The sequence below is a fragment of the Lethenteron reissneri genome, chromosome 44 (assembly GCF_015708825.2).
Source record: "Lethenteron reissneri isolate LAM-NWPU_2019-01 chromosome 44, ASM1570882v1, whole genome shotgun sequence".
NCBI lineage: Eukaryota > Metazoa > Chordata > Hyperoartia > Petromyzontiformes > Petromyzontidae > Lethenteron > Lethenteron reissneri.
The window spans coordinates 4,096,707-4,117,063 of NC_083822.1; the positions used below are offsets into that span (position 1 = coordinate 4,096,707).

The 20,357-nt window shown below is 43.9% G+C and overlaps 1 protein-coding gene across 5 annotated transcripts in view; it reads left to right on the top strand.

Moving 5' to 3' along the window:
- LOC133353636 (caskin-1-like) overlaps positions 1 to 20,357 on the top strand; it is a 151,392-nt gene that overhangs the window by 93,087 nt on the left and 37,948 nt on the right. For 2 of the 5 annotated variants that reach the window (XM_061570024.1, XM_061570025.1), the window contains exons 11-13: positions 1,306 to 1,434; positions 11,450 to 11,548; positions 17,259 to 17,383. In XM_061570024.1, coding sequence (XP_061426008.1) covers positions 1,306 to 1,434; positions 11,450 to 11,548; positions 17,259 to 17,383 — 353 coding nt within the window. The remainder of the gene's footprint in view (positions 1 to 1,305; positions 1,435 to 11,449; positions 11,549 to 17,258; positions 17,384 to 20,357) is intronic. The other 3 variants (XM_061570026.1, XM_061570027.1, XM_061570028.1) reach the window with 3 other exon arrangements.

The window sequence follows — 20,357 nt, forward strand, 5'->3', positions numbered from 1 at the left end:
AGTCTGGTCTTCATAAAATTGCAACTTTCCAACTCATTAATCCGTGCGAAATGCACGGGGAACTGTAAAGTAGGAGACTCACGATTGCTTCTGCCGCACAATCACACGCGTGCCCCGTGAAGGGGAGTTCCACGGTTTTGTTTTCTGCTGCTTGATATTGTGACGAGCAGGCAAAGATGCAAGAAGCACAGCTTAAATCGTGTCACTCTCGTTAATTAAAAATGTTGGTTGCTGTGCGGTGACACAGGGGTGGGTGAATTTTGAGATGTAATTCCATCTCTCGGATGCAATTCCTGGGATTCGAGTGAAGAGCCGTCGCAGTAACGGACAGATGTAAAAAAAAATCGTACTCTGATTCGTAATTGAATTTTTTTGCGGCAAATGGCGTGAGTAAAATGTTTGTCGCAAACCCACCTCCACCCGACGCAGCCAATTAATAATGTTGACACGTGAACAAACGTGGCCAACGTATTACTGCTTCAGCACAGAGCATTTGAATTGTTATGACATTTCGCTAGGACAATTCTGGAAAATGCCTGATGAGGCTGGTTGTAGCTATCAGCGAAACGTCGCACCCATGTAAATGTTGTGTTTAGCACGGTGAAACGTCGCACCCATGTAAATGTTGTGTTTAGCACGGTGAAACGTCGCACCCATGTAAATGTTGTGTTTAGCACGGTTGGCTACGTATGACGCGAAAGAAGTTCTAAATAATATATAAAACAACACCGATGGTGCTGCTGAAGCCGTAATAAATTGACGTGTTTGTTCATCACGTGACAACGTTATTAATTGGCTATGTCGAGTGGAGGCAGGTTTATGACACATTTTCTTGATGCGATCTGACTCAAAAAATGAATGATGAATCATGTTGGCTGCAAAAGCATTCGTGTTAAAAATCGTCCTGTCCATTGTGAACCTTTTTACAGGACTGTATGTCGAATGACTCCATGCTTTTGCAAAGAAGGTGTTAATACGGGCCTCTTGCGCTGTTCACCTGTGTGTCACGTGGAAATGGAATATTTGTAAATATGATGGCCAGCTCTAAATAGCTCGTAATCAATGCAACAGAGCTGAACACACGGACTGAAATCCCCGGCAATCCATTGTGAAAGGTCAGCGTAATGATCTGTGAGCTTTCATAACATTTTTATTTTGTACGATTTCACCCACGTGTCTTTGTTCACATCTATCATTATTTTTTATCGTTTTATATTCATGCTTTTTCTTTTCCCCGGTGTTTATTTTAATTTGTTTTGACGTCTTCAATTTTTGTTTCGTTGTCAATGGCTGTCCCATCCTCAGCGCACGTGAGTCCCATGAAGTGCCGTCATCCTCCACAGCCCGTCGCCGTGGGCGCCGGTAACCACGGCAACCCCAAATCTCCCAGCATTCCCTGCTGCGTAGCCAACGGCAACACAGCCGTGCGGCCAGGTACTGAAGCGGCGCAAAGGGTCCTGGGGTCGGTGTGAAAGGAACAGACAAACGCATGTCAAATTTAACGTTCATTTTCAAAATAAGGTTACACATTAGTTTTCACATGTGTGCGTGTTGTTGTAAGGGATTGCCCACCGTTGGCTCCGCCTGCTCTCTCTCTCTGCTTCTTGAAATGGGCTGCGTGAACGAGCACACTGGGAAACGTCTCGATGGGAATGAACGATGCCCACCGTTTGGTTTTCAGCTACGATGTCATGCCAACAAAGTCATCTCTGACTGTTTAAAATTCCTCCCCGTTCCGAGGGTATGGCCAACACAACCCTGGGAGCCCTCTAAGCGTAAACACGGGAGAGAGATTGAAACCGTAATTTGCTGTTAGTGGAACGATGCGAGTTTAATTGGCACATAAAAAAACTAACTTGGATTGGAGAGCTGGAATTTCGCCCCTATGGAACTTTTTACAGCCATCATGGAAGGTTCCAAGGTTTTTTTGTATACATATATGTAAATATATAAATTCGATTTCGAAATGGAAACCTGAATAATTGGCTATTATTTCACTTCTTAGCCATTTCAGAATGAGCAGGATGACAAATGTACATAGTTAATGGGGGAAATGTAACAGTATATGTGAATGTGTGTAATCCGTTTGATACATATGCTTAGCATCGTATGTAATATTTTAGAGGAACATTCCTCACAAGAGCTACAAGAGATGTTCGTCACTTAATTTTATCCCTCAATCATTTGGTGGAACTGCAACATTTACATTGAACTTTCACCTTTACAAGTGGGCTATGAAAAAAATCTCCCCCGATGCATCCGATCTAGATCTCACCAATGTTGAGCTTGGTTTGTAATTGGTTGGAAGACCACCTGGGAATACCAGGTGTTATATGTTCATGAGACTGCTAGGAGATGGCAGTAGATCATTGGAATATTGGATATATCCGTGCGGAGCTTTGGGTAGGTTTTGGTGTGGATGTGGGTTTTCTCGGGGTATGCCAGTTTCTTCCCATTTGCCAAAACGGAAACCCATTCATATAATTGTCCAAACACTCTGATGTCCAGGACCTTACTGAAAAATAATCTTGAGACTCATTGATGATCTCCCTGGGTACATGAAGGACATCGATAACTTTCTTATATGATTAGGGAAAGTTAAGTTATTGGACACGTTATATTTACTCGAAACGGTCGAAAATGTAATGATGTGAATTATAACTGTGCATACACTTGCAAGTTACCATGCACGGTTACTGTATGTTCAGCATTATATGTACAAATGTGGAAAATGTTGTGATTAGCTATACAAATATATGTTGGTGTTGAGGGCTCTGTCAACTTTCTAACGGCCATATTGTAACACTCCATGAGAGGTGACCTACTTGGTTGACTGATGAGAGGGATCAAATTTCCGTGTTCAGCTTGAGAATTAAAGCAATTCAGATGTTCAGACTGATCCTGCCCTATGAGTGGAACTATTTTGGGGCCCCAATTTTGAGGTTTTGATTTTGTCAACGTTTTCAGTTATGTGCAAAGACTCAAAAATATATGCGTGCCAAATTACAGCATTCCCAGCCCTTAAGATCAATACCATAATTTACATCAGTCATCTTCTTGTTTCTTTCGGTAAAGTCACGTAGAAGGGAAGTAATAAAATAATAAAAATAAAACAATTCTCACGACGTTTCGGCTACAACGCAAGCAGCCGTCTTCAGGTGAAGAATGAGACACTACCAAACTAGGAGCTTATATATAAGCTGCATTGGGGGTTGAAGAGCGCCTTAACAAAAAGAATGTGCATGTGAAGAGGGATTTAGCATATTCATGGAAAATGCGTAGGCGTTGGGCGGGGGGGTGTCAAAGTCATATTATGCCCATGCATTATGCAGGATCAGCAGCAACCAAGGGGGGTGCAGGGATTAGCAGTAACAAAGGAAAGGAATGTTAATGATATGTAGCTGCAGTTACTCAACAACCACGTAGAAAACTAAAGTATAAACTACATAAAAAACTAAAGTATAAACTGCATCGCACCATCAGTATACTTACTATACTCTATAATAAGCTGAGTTACTAACAGCAAGTAATACATTACAATTTTACCTCGTAAAAATTCTATAATATGCTTCCATCTAAACCTTATTCTCTTACATCACACGAGCATATACCGTACTATATACTGCCATAGATAAACCCAACATTAAATTATATACTGTATTGCTGTAAACCAACCTATATCTTATACATTTAATATCACACTATGTATTATTCTACACACCCTAATGTGTATCGAAATGGTTTATTACGTCCTTCCAATGATTGCTGAGCCAGAATCCATCTTCTCGGTTAAAGTTGTCTCTGTGTTTGTATATGTGGATCGCCTCATGAACGAATCTCTCATGATAGCCAGATGGCTTGCAGAGAACCTCTGTCTTGGAGAAGTCAATATCATGTGAGCCCACTGAGTTGTAACAGTGATCTGCCACGGCTGAGGTGTTAGTCCTACCGTGTTTCAGGTCAGCTTTATGTTCACGGATGCGGTCCGAGACATGTCGTTTGGTTTCCCCAATGTAACTGCTACCACAGAGGCAACTTAGTTTGTAGACGCCAGGGTACTGTATGTCTGGAACCACATCTTTTACAGACGGTACCAGATCACGGATTTTATGTACTGTGTTGAATCGGACCTGGATCTTGTGTTTAATCAGGATTTTGGAGATCTTTTTTGTGACCCCAGCAATGTAGGGTAAGGTGATGGTCTTGAAAGGCTCCTCAACAGGATCCTTCTTGATGGTTGGAGTGATGGCTTTGCGGATTGTATAGTCGGAGTAACCATTTGCCTTAAGAGCTTGGCGTACGTGTTTGAGTTCACTGGAAATGTGTTCATGGTCGGAGATGCATTGGGCTCTATGATATAGAGTCTTGATGAGGGAATTCTTCTGAGATGGATGGTGGTGGGAAAAAAAAAAAAAAAAAGATCTCCAAAATCCTGATTAAACACAAGATCCAGGTCCGATTCAACACAGTACATAAAATCCGTGATCTGGTACCGTCTGTAAAAGATGTGGTTCCAGACATACAGTACCCTGGCGTCTACAAACTAAGTTGCCTCTGTGGTAGCAGTTACATTGGGGAAACCAAACGACATGTCTCGGACCGCATCCGTGAACATAAAGCTGACCTGAAACACGGTAGGACTAACACCTCAGCCGTGGCAGATCACTGTTACAACTCAGTGGGCTCACATGATATTGACTTCTCCAAGACAGAGGTTCTCTGCAAGCCATCTGGCTATCATGAGAGATTCGTTCATGAGGCGATCCACATATACAAACACAGAGACAACTTTAACCGAGAAGATGGATTCTGGCTCAGCAATCATTGGAAGGACGTAATAAACCATTTCGATACACATTAGGGTGTGTAGAATAATACATAGTGTGATATTAAATGTATAAGATATAGGTTGGTTTACAGCAATACAGTATATAATTTAATGTTGGGTTTATCTATGGCAGTATATAGTACGGTATATGCTCGTGTGATGTAAGAGAATAAGGTTTAGATGGAAGCATATTATAGAATTTTTACGAGGTAAAATTGTAATGTATTACTTGCTGTTAGTAACTCAGCTTATTATAGAGTATAGTAAGTATACTGATGGTGCGATGCAGTTTATACTTTAGTTTTTTATGTAGTTTATACTTTAGTTTTCTACGTGGTTGTTGAGTAACTGCAGCTACATATCATTAACATTCCTTTCCTTTGTTACTGCTAATCCCTGCACCCCCCTTGGTTGCTGCTGATCCTGCATAATGCATGGGCATAATATGACTTTGACACCCCCCCGCCCAACGCCTACGCATTTTCCATGAATATGCTAAATCCCTCTTCACATGCACATTCTTTTTGTTAAGGCGCTCTTCAACCCCCAATGCAGCTTATATATAAGCTCCTAGTTTGGTAGTGTCTCATTCTTCACCTGAAGACGGCTGCTTGCGTTGTAGCCGAAACGTCGTGAGAATTGTTTTATTTTTATTATTTTATTACTTCCCTTCTACGTGACTTTACCGAAAGAAACAAGAAGATGAATCCCTGCAGTCACGAAAGCTTTAAATCGAAATTTACATCAGTCAGTCGCTCAGTCAGACCATCCACACGTACAAATGCGATATAAGCAGACGCGTGCATGTAAATTCCGCAACACTGCTCGCGAGACGAGCTTTTTTTTACATTGCGACAGTCAAAGAGAGAGAGAGAGAGAAATACCTTCGGGACATATTCCGACCAGCATATTCAAACAGGCCTCCATTTATTATAAATACATTATTTAAGGAAAAATGAATGCCAAGTGAATGAAATAAGTTCCTACGTTTTAAGTTAATTCCTTAACAGTTTGACAGTGTTTTATTCATGCATTTTTTAACATTTCATCAGCATGACATCTCAAGGCTGTTTTGGCTCAACTGGACCTATTGTTCGCGTCTACACACACAGCTCCTTTGAGTCTGTGCGGCTGAATTCAGCTTTGTTGGGCATGCGGCAGCGCTGCCTGATGGATCCCAGCCATGGCTGATGCTTGCCTTCTCCCGAGCTTTGTATTTGTCTATGTACCCGCGTCGTGGATGTGAGCTGAGTGAACTGGAGCATGGTGAGATGTGGCTCAAACACCGTGCCTTGAGCCCCATAAGGGGCCGTCTATAAATGACGTCACACACCTAGGGGGGGGCAGGTCAGACATTTGTGACAATGTGTGACGAGGGGGGGGGGGGGGTGAGAAATGTGACGTCACATAAAAATGCGCAACTTTAAATAAATATAGACAACACGTTCTACTTAATTAAATAGACTTTTTAATAAATGTTTTCTTCTACAACATCCGAGTGCAGCGGCACATTAAATACGCACTACAATGACAATAGTTTAAAGCCATTTGAAGCACGTTTTATTTTTTTGGGGGGGGATAGGCAGTGCTTTGTGACGTCATATTTGGGGGGGGGGTCTGACTTTTTGTGACGCCGTGTGACAAAGGGGGGGGGGGGGGGTAAAAAATCGTCCAAAATCGCGAGACGTCATTTATGGACGGCCCCATAACCTGGGTTCGATTCTTGGCCACGATGGGCATTTCCACTATGTTCACTCGGACTGAATGTTAGACTGTGTTTCTATATCGCACTTCTTTAGCACCGTATGTAGCCATCCGTGCCAATCGGATGTGGTGCGGCTTTGCGGTCGTCAGTATGCGCAGTGAAGAGACAAAGGTGGATGGGAGTATACTCAGGGTTGGAACAATTGATCGATTTATCGATTGATGTCGATTCTTAATCTCACGATACCATGCATTGATTGTATAGATAACGGGTTCGTGTCACCACTCTAGAGGCCACCATTCGTCACAATCGGTATTCTTTCATTGAAGCGCGACCTGAAATCGATGAAAGTTCATCGAAATGCCAGCGGTGGGCCTCCCCTTGCGCGGTGTATTTGGTTTGGTCCACGCCACCCTCTCGTGCGGCCTGCTGGTTCCCAGTGACTCGTTGACGCGCCTCTACCGGACATCTGAGAAGAAAAGCGCTTCGTAGTTCAGCGGATTCCTCCTCCCCCTGCGGTCTAAATGACGATTCTGATAAAGATTCTGAGTAGCTGCTCACTCACAACATTTTCCCAACATTCCATAGATTTCTAAATAGATCTTTAAAAAAAACACGTTTGTATGATGAACGTGTTTTTACTTTTGTCATTGAAAATTCCCTACTTGTTATTGTGAGTGTGAGGGCTGGATGGTGATTTTTGTTTCGTTTTTACAAGAACCTGGTACGAAGTGCGAGCGATGAAAATCAAAATCGGGGCGCTCACAATTCCACGGGCAGGAGCCCCCCAAAGCACAATGCTCACGGGCTGGGCGAGAGGGGGTGGGGCTCACTTCTGGTGATGGTGCATTTTACTAAGAGTGATAGTTCATTACAGATCGGTTTTTTGGTGTGTTGTGATAGTAAGGTCCTGGGTCTTTCTCGCCCCCCCCCCCCCCCATTCACCAATTTACGTGAAGCAGCATTGTCTAGTATGGGAGCTTTGTTCTAATGGCCAACAAGGATTTTTGTGGGGCGGGGGCATCTCTTGAACGGTGGATTGAAAATAGGTTGAAAATCATCAATATTGATAATTGGTGCAGTGTCAGTCGAACACATACATCTATACAAACAGCAGAATTCTCAGAGAACATTAAAAAGTATATCTAAACAGAGATGACATCTGAAAAACAAAGCCTAACTTCTCCATTTGCTTGGGGTGCAAATATGTACCCTCCTTGCAGTATAATTATTGCGTTTCAGGGTCACGATTGTATTCAAAATTGGTTATTTTGATTAATGTCGGTGAATGTAGCAGCCTGCAGTGGCTCGATGGGTCCCTTGAACCCATTGCCTGCAAAAATGGGGGCTGTCGCCATACCTGCATTTTCACATGCGCAGTTCGATGCATGTACCGTGAGCTTTTACTCTGAATGACTGTGTGCTTGGGCTTCCATTGACACAGGAAGGGGAGCACATGGCTTAGAGGACATACACAACCGGGTCGAAGACATCGTTTTGACTTCATAAAAGTAACTGGACTCGGGTAGGACTCGTCGCTCGCAGGGAGGATGGCCTGTGGGCAAGAATGAGAGCAGAGTGTGCAGCCAATGGAGGGAACGGGCCCAAGATGCTGTCTCCCATGGGAGATGGAGTGATTAAATTGAGCTCGTGTGCAGGCGCTGAACCAGGGGTGGGGAACCTTTTTTCTGCCAAGGGCCATTTGGATATTTATAACATCATTCGCGGGCCATACAAAATTATCAATTTAAAAATTAGCCCGTTATATTTGGTCAAACATTTAATTAACTCGCCCCTAATGTGATGGCTGGAACTGCTTCTCTTTGGCGAGGCGTGTGATGTTGGCTGGTATTGATGATGTTGCTACTCGCAACTGCTTTTCCAGGTTTGCTCCGAGATGTATTGCATTTCGAGTCCCGCCTGCGGTTGCCTTGGCAGGGCCACACCAAATGATTTCGTGGGCCTCGTATGGCCCGCGGGCCGGACGTTCCCTACCCCTGCGCTAGACGGATTGTTATGTTGCAGGGCCATGAGAGATAGTGATGGCTCGATGAGGCCTTCATCCAGCAGTGGATTAATTATAGCTGAATATGATGATGATCGTGAGCTTAACGAACCATATAAGGCGATTAAGCAGTGCATCACTCCACCCCTAAATGTGTGGTAAGAAATCATGAACAGGATCAAACACTCGGTGTTCCAAAGGGAGTGATAACAGATAAGAGACATACTGCGTTGGCAATCTTGTAATTTGTAAGTCTATTTCGAGAGAGCGATTATTGTTAATGAAGACTCAATTCATTTTAACTTTCGCTGGTAAAGTAGTGCAGACAGATCCATTTGAGAATTTTCTTTGCATTGGGGAACTGATTAATTTGTTTTTAAACCTGTTTGGATGCCTCTAGATAAAAACAAAATGTAGTTTTGTGATAAAAAAAAAGATCATTTGGGGCAGGAAAATGTGAAACGTGGCCATGAAGCCTTTGGCCTAGCGAGTCTATCTCCATTGTTCTCTCATCCAATTTCTAGAAACCTCTCGTATTACCTTTTTTTATTAAAGCATCACACATAAATCTTGACTTAAAGCTTTCGTGACTGCAGGAATTCATATTCTTTGGGTTTTTTTGGTAAAGTCACGTAGATAGGTTCAAAGAAAATAACAAAATAATATGATAATTGGTTCTTTACCCTTCTATCTGGCAACAAAACTGACACCTTTTTACAAGGAGTCATGTTTGCATAGACCGCAATACCTGCAGTCATAATACAAACAAAAGAACATAACTCTGATAATGTGCACTGTCCTTAAAGTTGATTGGTCCACACCCGAGGAAAGCTGTCTCGGGTGTGGACCAATCAACTTTAAGGACAGTGCACATTATCAGAGTTATGTTCTTTTGTTTGTATTATGACTGCAGGTATTGCGGTCTATGCAAACATGACTCCTTGTAAAAAGGTGTCAGTTTTGTTGCCAGATAGAAGGGTAAAGAACCAATTATCATATTTTTACTGGCAAATGAGGTTCCCATAGAACAAAATAATAAACAACTACGTCGTTTCGATTGCAACACAAGCGGTCGTCATCAGGAAAGGGGGTCGAAACGTCGTAGTTTGTTGTTATTTTCTTTAAACCTTAGTACATGTCTTTACCGAAAGACCCAAAGAATAATCATCACACATGTTTAAATGTTTAAGAAACACATGTACAAAAAACCTAAAGTTTAGCTTTTAGGACTAAATGTTGGTTAATTTATTTTCGTCCTTCCGAACAGTAATATAACTTCACAGTTTTCCCTCATATTCCTCCAAATATATATAAATAATCATCACAAGTAAGAGAAGTACATTCGTCACCTAATAGTTTTTCAGCCAAATATTGATGAAAAATGCGGCATTTGATTGGGCGATGCTACATTGGCAGTGATGCACAAGCACAAATAACAACAGACTCAACACTATAAAATTGTCTTAAAATTATGAATATATAACTTTGGGCATTGGTCCTTAATAGCAAAAGAGACAGTCCAGAGAGATAGAGTGAATACTAGGTAGAGACTGCACTGTGTACTGATCAGAAAGAAATGTTAATACGTCTCACAACGAAAGTTTTTTTTCAATTTGCGTGTGAATAATGACCTAATATTAGACATTGACTCACAGACAGACCCTTCAATAATGACAATCAAAAATTTATTATTAGGACGTGAACCTCATTTGCGTTGAAGGTGAAGTGAGTCGTCCAGGATAAGGGAACACTTGGTGGGATCTGAATCGAAGTGGTTCTGAGAAATCAACTTGGGCAGAGAGCGTTCCCTCTTAACCAAGAGGCCAGACGCTGCTGCTGCTGTGCGCGAGTTCCAAAGAGACGTTGCATGTCGTGGCAGGACTGAGATGGAACAATATGAATACAGAGCAAATGAAATGAGACAGAAAAAATAAATAGGCGGCTTCTGACACACGCATTGCTCCGGCTATTGCAGGATTGCAGTGCAGTCGTTTCTGGGCTGTCACGAAGACCGTATTAACCCTTGGACGGATTTTTATCAAGACGAATGGGACATCTCAGATTGCAGTCGCACTTGTGCACCGTTCTCTACGAGCCGCTTCTGCTGTTGTTGTAGACACAATGCAATGCCAATGCAAGGGACACGCTTTGCGTTCGTTCTTTGGGAGAATGCATCGCACAAGTCCCTGTATGTACGTGTGAACGGAATGGAGGACGCATTATTGCATGCTCGTTTTAGGATATCTTCTTAGTGACATAATTGTAGGTGCTTGGCTCTTGTTAAACGTATCTGTTAACAGTCCTGTGTGCGTGTGTGTCTTTGTGTGTTTGCACGTGCGCGCGTGCGTGTGTGTGCATGTGTGCATTGTCCAATTGCTCATGAGTCTCCTTGCATGCCTGCCCACGTGCATACTTGCACATGCGTGCATGCGTCTATGCGTGCGTGTGCATACACACATACCTGTGCGCGTGTGTAAACATGCATTCAACGCGAGTGCACACCTGCCAATGCATCCGTGTGGCCATCCTACCTGCTCACCTGACATCCGTATGACCTGCCGATCTGCGACCGTCACGCCCGTCCATATGCCCACCTGCATTGGCCATCTCACCTGCCTGTCTGCTTACTCTTGTCACCTTCCCCACCTATCTTCCCACCTGCATTAACACCCCACCCACCTATGTGCTCACCCACCTGTACGTCCCTCCAATCTGCTTACGTCTGCCCACCTTTATGTGACCGACTCACCTGCCTGGCTACGAACCTGTGCGACATGCTACCTGCATGCCCGCCCGCCCACCTGCCTGCCCGCCTGCCTGCCTGCCTGCCTCCTGGCGAGCGAGTGTGCGCGTGTGTCTGCGTGTGCGTGCGTGTGTGCGTGCGTGCGTGTGCGCGTGTGCGGGCGGGCAGGCTCCCCATCCATCCAGCGGGTGGCGGATGGGGGCGGCTCCGCACAGCCGTCCCCCTCCTCCAGTGAGGACATCTGGGTTCTGCGGAGGCCCCTGTCAGGTATCGAAGGCCACCTCCTCCACTGTTACGAACCTCCCGATTCCCACATTTGTCAAGCCATCCTCCATACCATCGGTCCTCCTCCACATGAAAGCATTGGCGTACGAGAGCACAAACAGATACGGTTTGGCATCGGTTCTGTATGTTTACGGTAAAAAAAAATGTGGATTTTTACCTGTAAATGCACAAACTTTGATGTATTGAAATGAAGGACGTTTTAGTCAACCTGAATTGGTGCTTCCAGACGTATCTACATGGAAAAGGGTATTGACAATGATGTCTACAATGGCAAATGAGATTCCCGCCTCAAAAGGAGCACTTGATTTGGTCATCAATCACGTCCTTGCAACATCCACATCTCGAACTTGCACCGCCAATTGTGGAAAAAAATATCTCATGCCAGGTTTCCAATTCCATTTTCTTTTTGGAATAAGTGCTGCCCATTAAAATAAAAGTTGGTCGGAAAATTGCCAATTGCACAATCGAGATACAATTTGGCAAGCAATAACGTGTATAGCATTATAAGGGCTGCAAGTGAGTGCAGCGGTATGTTATCTTCTGCATGGGTTACCTCTGGGTTATCCGGTTCCTGCCATAGAGGGTAACCCCCCTGATGGCGACCGCTTGTGTTGCGATCGAAACGTTGTGGTTTTTATTTTAATTTTAGGATTTTAATTTTATTATTTAGATTTATTATTATTTTGCTATCTACGTAGATGCACGAGACTGAACATTACATAATGGGGCTTGTTAACAATTACTTGTGAAATGTTTCCTGATGAACCGTTTTGAATTCGGCATATGCATGTATGTTGAACTTCTTTTGCACCATACGTAGAAAACCGTGCGTATCTACCTATTAGTAGCTATTGAGTACCAATCACTTCATTTTAACACGTAGACTTGCATGCCCAATATCCATAATAGAGGTTTTTGGGTTAGATTGCGTAAATATAAATGCCGCACTCGAATTGTGGATGTTGCGGGTTTATTCTCCAACACACAGGTGTGCTGAACTTGTAACGAATTTGCATGTTCTCTTGATGTGACAAACCTTACTAATTGGCTGTGTCGGGTGGTGGCGGGTTTAAAGACGCAATTATATTCATGTGATCTAACAAAACAACATCTATTACGGGTAATCGTTTCAATCCTTCAATAAACAACATTTTTATTTGAAATCAACTAATTTGCATTAAAATAAAAAAAATCATAAAATGTCGCTAGCACATAGCATTATGTGTAGAACTGTTGCATCGAGGTCAAAGCCTAATGCACAGATGTGCTGCATTCCTAGGCCCAATTTGATTTGAATAGGAATAGGCAATATTTAAAGACATAGAACAAATTTTCCTGCAGCTGTTTTAAATTCCTCACCTTGCAAGACGAGGGGTAGAGGAATTTACGGGGGGTGATTTATCATCGAATTGTATTTGTGTATCTGTCCAATTTGACTTAGAAAGCGAATGTGCTGTGTAAAAAAACGTGTGCTCCGCAAAGAGCTGTTTTTGGTCTGCGTATTCACTCGCTACACCTTTCCCCTGCTGCATGGGGAAGCGCCTGCTTGCTCGTGCTATTGCTGGCGTTGTACATGGCACACTGTGTACGAGCAGGTCCCTGTGATTTGTGTATCTGTTTGTGTATCTGCAATGTGCAGATACACAAATGTATATCTGCAATACGCAGAGACCTACAATGCGCAGATACACGAATCTTTGCAGTGCTTGTGTCGCTCCTTCCGTTATGAAAAAAAATGTTAAGGGATTACTTTTTTGATAGCCAGATTTCAGAATCAGAATATTTATTTTATATATACTGGAGAAATCCGATGGGTTATAAAACTCTTGTTTTTTATCTCACATGTCCAGTTTGATTGGTGGGTTTTCAGGACAAATCCCATCATGCCCTGCGGCTTTAGGCTAAACTGGTTGGTTGGATAATTGTGTCCACTGAAGAGGTACGTTGGTAGGACGTGTCTAACTACCTCTTGATTTCATCATGGCTTTTGTTACTGAAACCTCTCATCGTTGGAGGTTTACACCGTCGCTGCACAAGCGACGGAGCCAGAGAATCTGTGAAAATGGTGTTGCCATCTTGGCACGAGCAGGGTGCAGTGATGTGTGCAGCAGGTAGAAGAGTGAGCCTCTCTTGGTTATCCCATTGAATGGAGTCTGATACACTGAAATGATGGGGCTGTCTTCTGTTATTAAGCGAGGACATTTTATTGCTGGGTGACAATGGTAGCAACGGTGCAGCGCGAGCCCCATCATTTTCACGTTACGGGGAGGGCGAGCGCAGTGGTGCACACACTCACCCTGGACACCCGGGCAAACGGGATTATTCCATATCACGGTATTTTCAAGGTAAAAAAATTTAATAAAAAAACCCTGGCAACTTTAGTGTCATTTCTGGCCACAACTAAAATCGGTGATGTGTGAACTTGTCCGGGATCCCGTCTATGTTAACTCAGCCTTAAGTGCATACCTGGCATAAACATCATCATGGGGGAGACAAAGGCGGTTGTGCGTGGTGCAGGCCACCCATCTACTCGTGTGCCGTGACAGCCTTGATGGGTGCTCACTAACAGCAGTTTCCCCAACAGTCTGTTAAAGGCAATTTTGGGGAGCTTTATCTTTGTGTGTCTACCTGTGTGTGTAAGGGGGAGCGGTAGTGTAGCGGTTAGCGCGCTGCGCTACGACCAACACCAGTGACGAATATCTGAACTGGTCATGAGCCTCCCTTAGGTCGACTCCGCCTTAAATGAGTACCTGGTGTGGTGTGTAAATGACACCACTAGGGAGACAAAGGCGGCCGGGCGTGGTGCTTGCCACCCACCCCTACGTGTGCTGTGCCAGGATTCATAGGTGCTCGCTAACAGCACTTGCCCCAATAGTCTGTTAATAGGCAATGGTCTTTGTCACATGTAGAACGTTTGTCACAAGACTTACCGCTAATTGATTAATTGATGGAAATAGAACAGTGCACTTATAACGTCTCACAGTAATTGACCCCTTATCGATCTCTATCAGAGAGGTGCGGTGGGAAGTCATTGTGTGCGAGCAATTACACTTGAGCTGTCACACTCAGCGGTTTGACCGGAGAAATTCTCACGAAATTGCACATTGTGTGCTTAGGTGACATTGTGACTTGGGAGGCGACAGTGGTACAGTACAGCAAATGGCACTGTGAACCTGTATGTGCAGACCATTCTTCCCATTGCGGTGGCCTTTCACATGTGTTGGGTTTCTCCGGAAGGAAACCGGAGTACACGCTTGCACAACACTAAGGAGCTGGCCAAACAATCCAATGTGAGACCCCCTCGTTTGAGCCGCTCTGATTCAATGTTACAGCGAACGGTGGCCAGGGTTAATGTCTTAACAATTGGGTCCACCCTCGCTTTGAATTGACATTCTCGAGAGAGGTTTTTTTGTTGTTAGATCGTGTAAATATATAAATGTGTCGTTAAACCCGCCACCACCCGACACAGCCAATTAGTGAGGTTTGTCACGTAAACAGCACATGGCAATGTGTTACTCGTACAGCACACCGGTGCTCAGCTTGTAAATGTTATTCTTTGGGTCTTTCGGTAAAGCCACGTAGATAGAAAAAATTATCAAAATAATAAAAATATCACGACGTTTCGATCGCAACACAAGCAATCGTCTTCACCTGATGGTCTTCACCTGAAGACGATTGCTTGTTTTGCGATCGAAACGTCGTGATATTGTCATTACTTTGATCATTTTTTCTATCTACGTGGCTTTACCGAAAGACTCAAAGAATATGAATTCCTGCAGTCACGAAAGCTTTAAGTCAAGATTGTAAATGTTGTGGCTTTGCTCTCCAACACACCGGTGTGCTGTACTAGTAACGAATTGGCACGTTTTGTTTACGTGACAAACCTTCCTAAGTGACTGTGGCGGGTGGTGGCGGATTTAACAACACATTTATATATTTATGCGATCTAACCCATAAACAAATATTATGGATGATATTGGTCGCGAAGCATATGTGTTTAACATTCTCTCGAGGATTTGCGTATGAAATGAGATTTGTGAATCCAATGAGATGAGGGTTCTACATCGAATGAGACGTGTCTTCTGAATCATGCAAGTGGCGTGTCGTGTCTGACAACACTCACATCGAGAGCCACAATTGTATTTTATGAAGTCAACCACGACGAGCAAGCATTTACTACAACCGCACTCATGCAGAATCAACCACAGCTACAACCACAGTCAACCAGAGTCAACTTGGACAGCTGCAGCCAACCATTTGTGTCCTGAATGTCAAAGGGCTGTAGTTGTAATTTACAGCACGTGCTGAACAGTAGTGTCTCTCTTACAAAAATGTTTCCATTACTAAATATAATACTCCAGTAGTACGTTTTCATTGTAGCACATTCATATCAGTTTACTGTCATTCCCAATGGACCACTTCGTATGAACAGTGCGAAACAAATTAAGGCTACTAAATCAGTGACTCGACGAGTGTTTGCGGTATCGATGGCACGCGGGGTAGCATTCGGGGTGTAACGGTTCACTATCCATTGAAGGTGTCACAGCGGTTTCCTGCTCGTGACCACTGAGGCATCGGTGCTCATGTCGCGTTCACAGCCACTGACCCAGCGGTGGCCGTAAATTTATTCCGTAGGACAACCGCTGTTGTCTTCCTAGATTTCAAGCTTTTGTGACTGCAAGGATTCATACTCTTAGGTTTTTTCGGTAAAGTCACGTAGGTAAAAATAAATAAATAGATAAATAATATTAAAATAATAATACAAATAATAGAAATTATAATAGAAATAAAATAATAATGTTGACTTCCCCACGAAGTGGTACTTATTTTTTTCTACACCAGAAGGACGATGGGTTTTGAGTCAAACCCCCTCGAGGATTTGAACTCGCAATCCCTTCTCACTGTGAGTCGCTCGCTCTGCTGATGAGTCCCCCTGGCCAGGCAGCATCCGGCCGAGCCAGACACAGGACACTCTGCAGCCCTCTTGTCCATGTGACTGCCACCCGCTTCCTCCTCTTGTCTCCCACCATTGTCCGTGTGCCCATTCTTTCCCCATTCCAACTCTTGTGCCGATGAGAGCACGTGACCCAGGTGTGGTGGAAGATTGATGCTATTGTCCAAGCGTTCGCATGGACGAATCGCCCAGACGCGGTCTCCCAAAAGTGCTGTATTCATGCTATTACCCGCAATTGAGGTTTTTCTTCGGGTTAGTTTGCGTAAATATAAACGTGTCGTTAGACCTGCCACCACCCAACACAGCCGCTTAGTGAGGTTTGTCACGTAAATAAAACCACGCCAGTTAGTTACTAGTTCAGCACACCGGTGTGTTGTAGAGTCACCATTAGAAATGATGACACATTCGTCGTATTATTCACGTTAGTCTGTGCCTTTTCAGATAAAACAAGTAATTTGTGCAGACAAACACAGTTAATGGCTTGCACTGCTGGCCAAAGCACTTGAAATCATATATTCGGTGTGTACATATATATACACACACACCATACCTGCAATCGTACACTCACACGTGTACCTTGTTTTGGCATGTCGTGGCGACAGGATCCAATTAACCTTGACACAATTCTTGCCCTGTCTCCCCACACCCTCTTCTCCCTCTGTGTATCTCTTCTGACACCCACTCTTGCTCCGTCTCCCCTCCTGCTATCGCCACCACCCCCAACCCCTCGACCCCCAGGGGACCGACGCAGCAGCGGCAGCACCGGAAGCGCCGTGAGCGTGCGCAGCTCCGGGAGCGGGCAGAGCATGGGCAGCGCCAACGGGCCCCCACCACCCCTCGTGGGCCCCACCGAGGGCAGCAAGGTGAGAGCGCTGCCCAACCTCTTGACACTGCTCAAGGTGGACGGAACCGTCGAGGCGGTGGGGGGGGGGGTTATCGTTGTGTGGATGTTCGAGATATTGGGACACGGTAGAGGGAATGCATTGCAATTGCTGCGGCGTACCGGGTAATGGTTTACCACGGTTACAGTCCAGATGTACTGTTGGTGCCATGCTTGTCTTGAGATGGAGACATTTACTTTCGGAAACTCTCCCAACGGAGCGGTGCACCACCGCGCGTCAATGATTGGTTCCCGGCAGATGTTGTTCGATAAATACTTCCAAAAGATCCTTCGGATGTAATTTGTTTTGTTATGCGCCCTGCAATGATTGTCAGAGCTGGAATTTAAATAAGTTAAGTCACGCAATAATTTGACAATGTTTTTTTTTTTCGGACCGTCATTGTGACCAAGTATTTTGACTTAGGTTGATCGTGGGCAGAAGACAATCACCAGACAGAATGTTGATTATACAGCTGAACGCGCTCAAGCATAATAACACTTATCTGTTGTTACTTAAATCTAAATTAACGTCTAATAATGTCATCATAACTATAAATATTAAAACATCGATTCGTTTTTTTTTATCCATAAGAGCCTCACTGAGTCTGAATTGTAATTTTCATGAGGATCCTGCATTGGGTATGTTTGGCCAATTACTCTTGAAACGATGTTTGTTTTTCTTCATGTGGGAAGAAAGAGAAGTGCACATAGAAAACCCACGATGCATATCAGAGGATTTCACACAAAGTTCCACACATGGGTTCACGAACCCACATATATATTGATGTCTCCTGGCCAAAAAATAAATCTGAAGTGATCAAGATGAGAATCTGGCTCTTTGAATCTGACTTCAGAGGCGAGGGGATCCACGTGGATGGAAGTTGGAAATCAAAAGAGGACACGTCAGTGTTCAGTTCTGATGCACGTAGCAGAGCCAGAGCAGCTTTTGACTAAAGCACGTTGCCGCCATCAAACAACCGCCTTCCAACTGAAGCAATAATTTCGCACAGTGCGCAGTGCCCCTTCATCAGACACAGAGAGAGAGATGGAGAAGAGAGAGAAACATTGCGACTCAAAGTCCAGAGTCAGCTGTTTACGCCAATAACATGACAATATTAATTGTAAATATTGGTACTTTATAGATGTTTTACAATCTGGTGGTTGAAAACTTCTCCCAAACGACAATATGGTTCTTAAAAAGACGTTCAGTTGAAATGCTGTAAAATGTGCCCTTTAACCAAAGGAGAGCTTTTAACGCCTGGGGTTCACCGTTGTTTTGATGAACAGGTTTCGACTACGGCAAATGGATCTTAGTTATCATCAACCTGAAATTTCTCTCCCATTTAATGAGGCTTGAGTCGGCACAGCAGAGTCCATTAATGGAAGAGACTGGGGATGGGGTGCTAGCAGTTACGCATCAGAATTATAAATCTACAGCTGTGTGTAATGACACATCGATTCAGCCGTTAAAAATGTATTATTCTGCTCGCGCTACGCACGCAGTATCGTGGACGTAAGCGTTGCAATTGGCATTTGGACTTATTGGCGGTACACCGGTGCGGCATAACACATCGGTCCTCATAAAACAGTCTAAAATCAAAATTTCAACTGACATTTGTCTTCCGACTGCTCACGAGAATTGATTTTGACGCACCCCGCAAGATGTTTCGACTGGGGTTGTGAATCGCTGGAAGATAAATAATCATAACGATTTTGTTTTTGTTTTACCGTGCACCAGGTGTACCGCCAATACTTTAATTTGTTGTGTGGAGCCGGTTCACTTAAATCCCGCAGCCACTGGAGACGCTCCGTGCACCACAAGGTAAACCGAGAATGAATTATTCAGTCTCAAATCACGGCGGCGGGGGGGGGGGGGCATTGTGCCATGGTTGGCGTACATAGCTGCCAACTCCATTCCCTCCACTCCCCGCCTTTGGGTCCTGTGCCTACTAAAGCCCAGAGCACGAGTGGCTAGACTCACGGACTCCTTTGCTGTAGTCAAAATCATCTCTTTCGTCAAACGGCCAGCTCTGCCCCCAGAGGCTGCCATCAGCGCTCATATTCCCAGCCACCATGCGTATATTAAGATAATACTTAATAAGCCACTAAAACTAATTGTGTATGTATGTTGAACTTCTTTTAAACCGTACGTAGATAACCGTGCTAATCGGGGGTGTGGGGGGAAGGACAACAAACTGAACACAAAAAAATGGTTCCAAAAAAATTCGTTTTAAATGTATTTGGTTATTCTGTATTGGCAGTCGTGCACAACGCACACACAACTAAAACAAAACCCATTGGGCAATTCCGCTTCCTTAAATATATATACTGTTTTATATAATAGGTGACGTGCCAGGCAATGATGGCCCTACTTCATAGCACCTTATTACCTGTAAAGGTTTCGTGTTACAAAATGGTTGCTCGTGGAGAAACACATTTTTTTAAACTCTGAAATGTAATAGAATTCTCATGGCACCACATGGTAAGGCGTCATATCGAGCTGTAGGCCACAAAATTTAGCTTTCCTTCTATGTCTCTCTCTGCCCTGAAGAAGGAGACCATACTCAAAATATTAGCTTGTCGTGACATAATACTTAATATTAAATAATAGTTTATTGTAAATAATACCAAAGTGGTTGTGCAGTTGTTCACAAACTGTGCTCTCTACCTGGCAACCGAGTTCAATTCCCAGTCACGGCTAACATCAGTGACTAGCGACCTCTGAACAGAACCATGGCCCTCTCACCCATTCAGCAGCCCACACTGCCCTGCATGGTGAATTATGGTCAAACAACCCCTCCCCCACGAATAACACGGTGCAGGGAGGCCTTCAGCCATCACCAGATTGACAAAGGGCTGAAAGTAATTACTTTAACTTATACACATTTCATTTCACTTCAGTACTTTAAAGATAACCTTTTCCTTTCTTTTGTAAGACGTGACTGATGTGTTTCCAA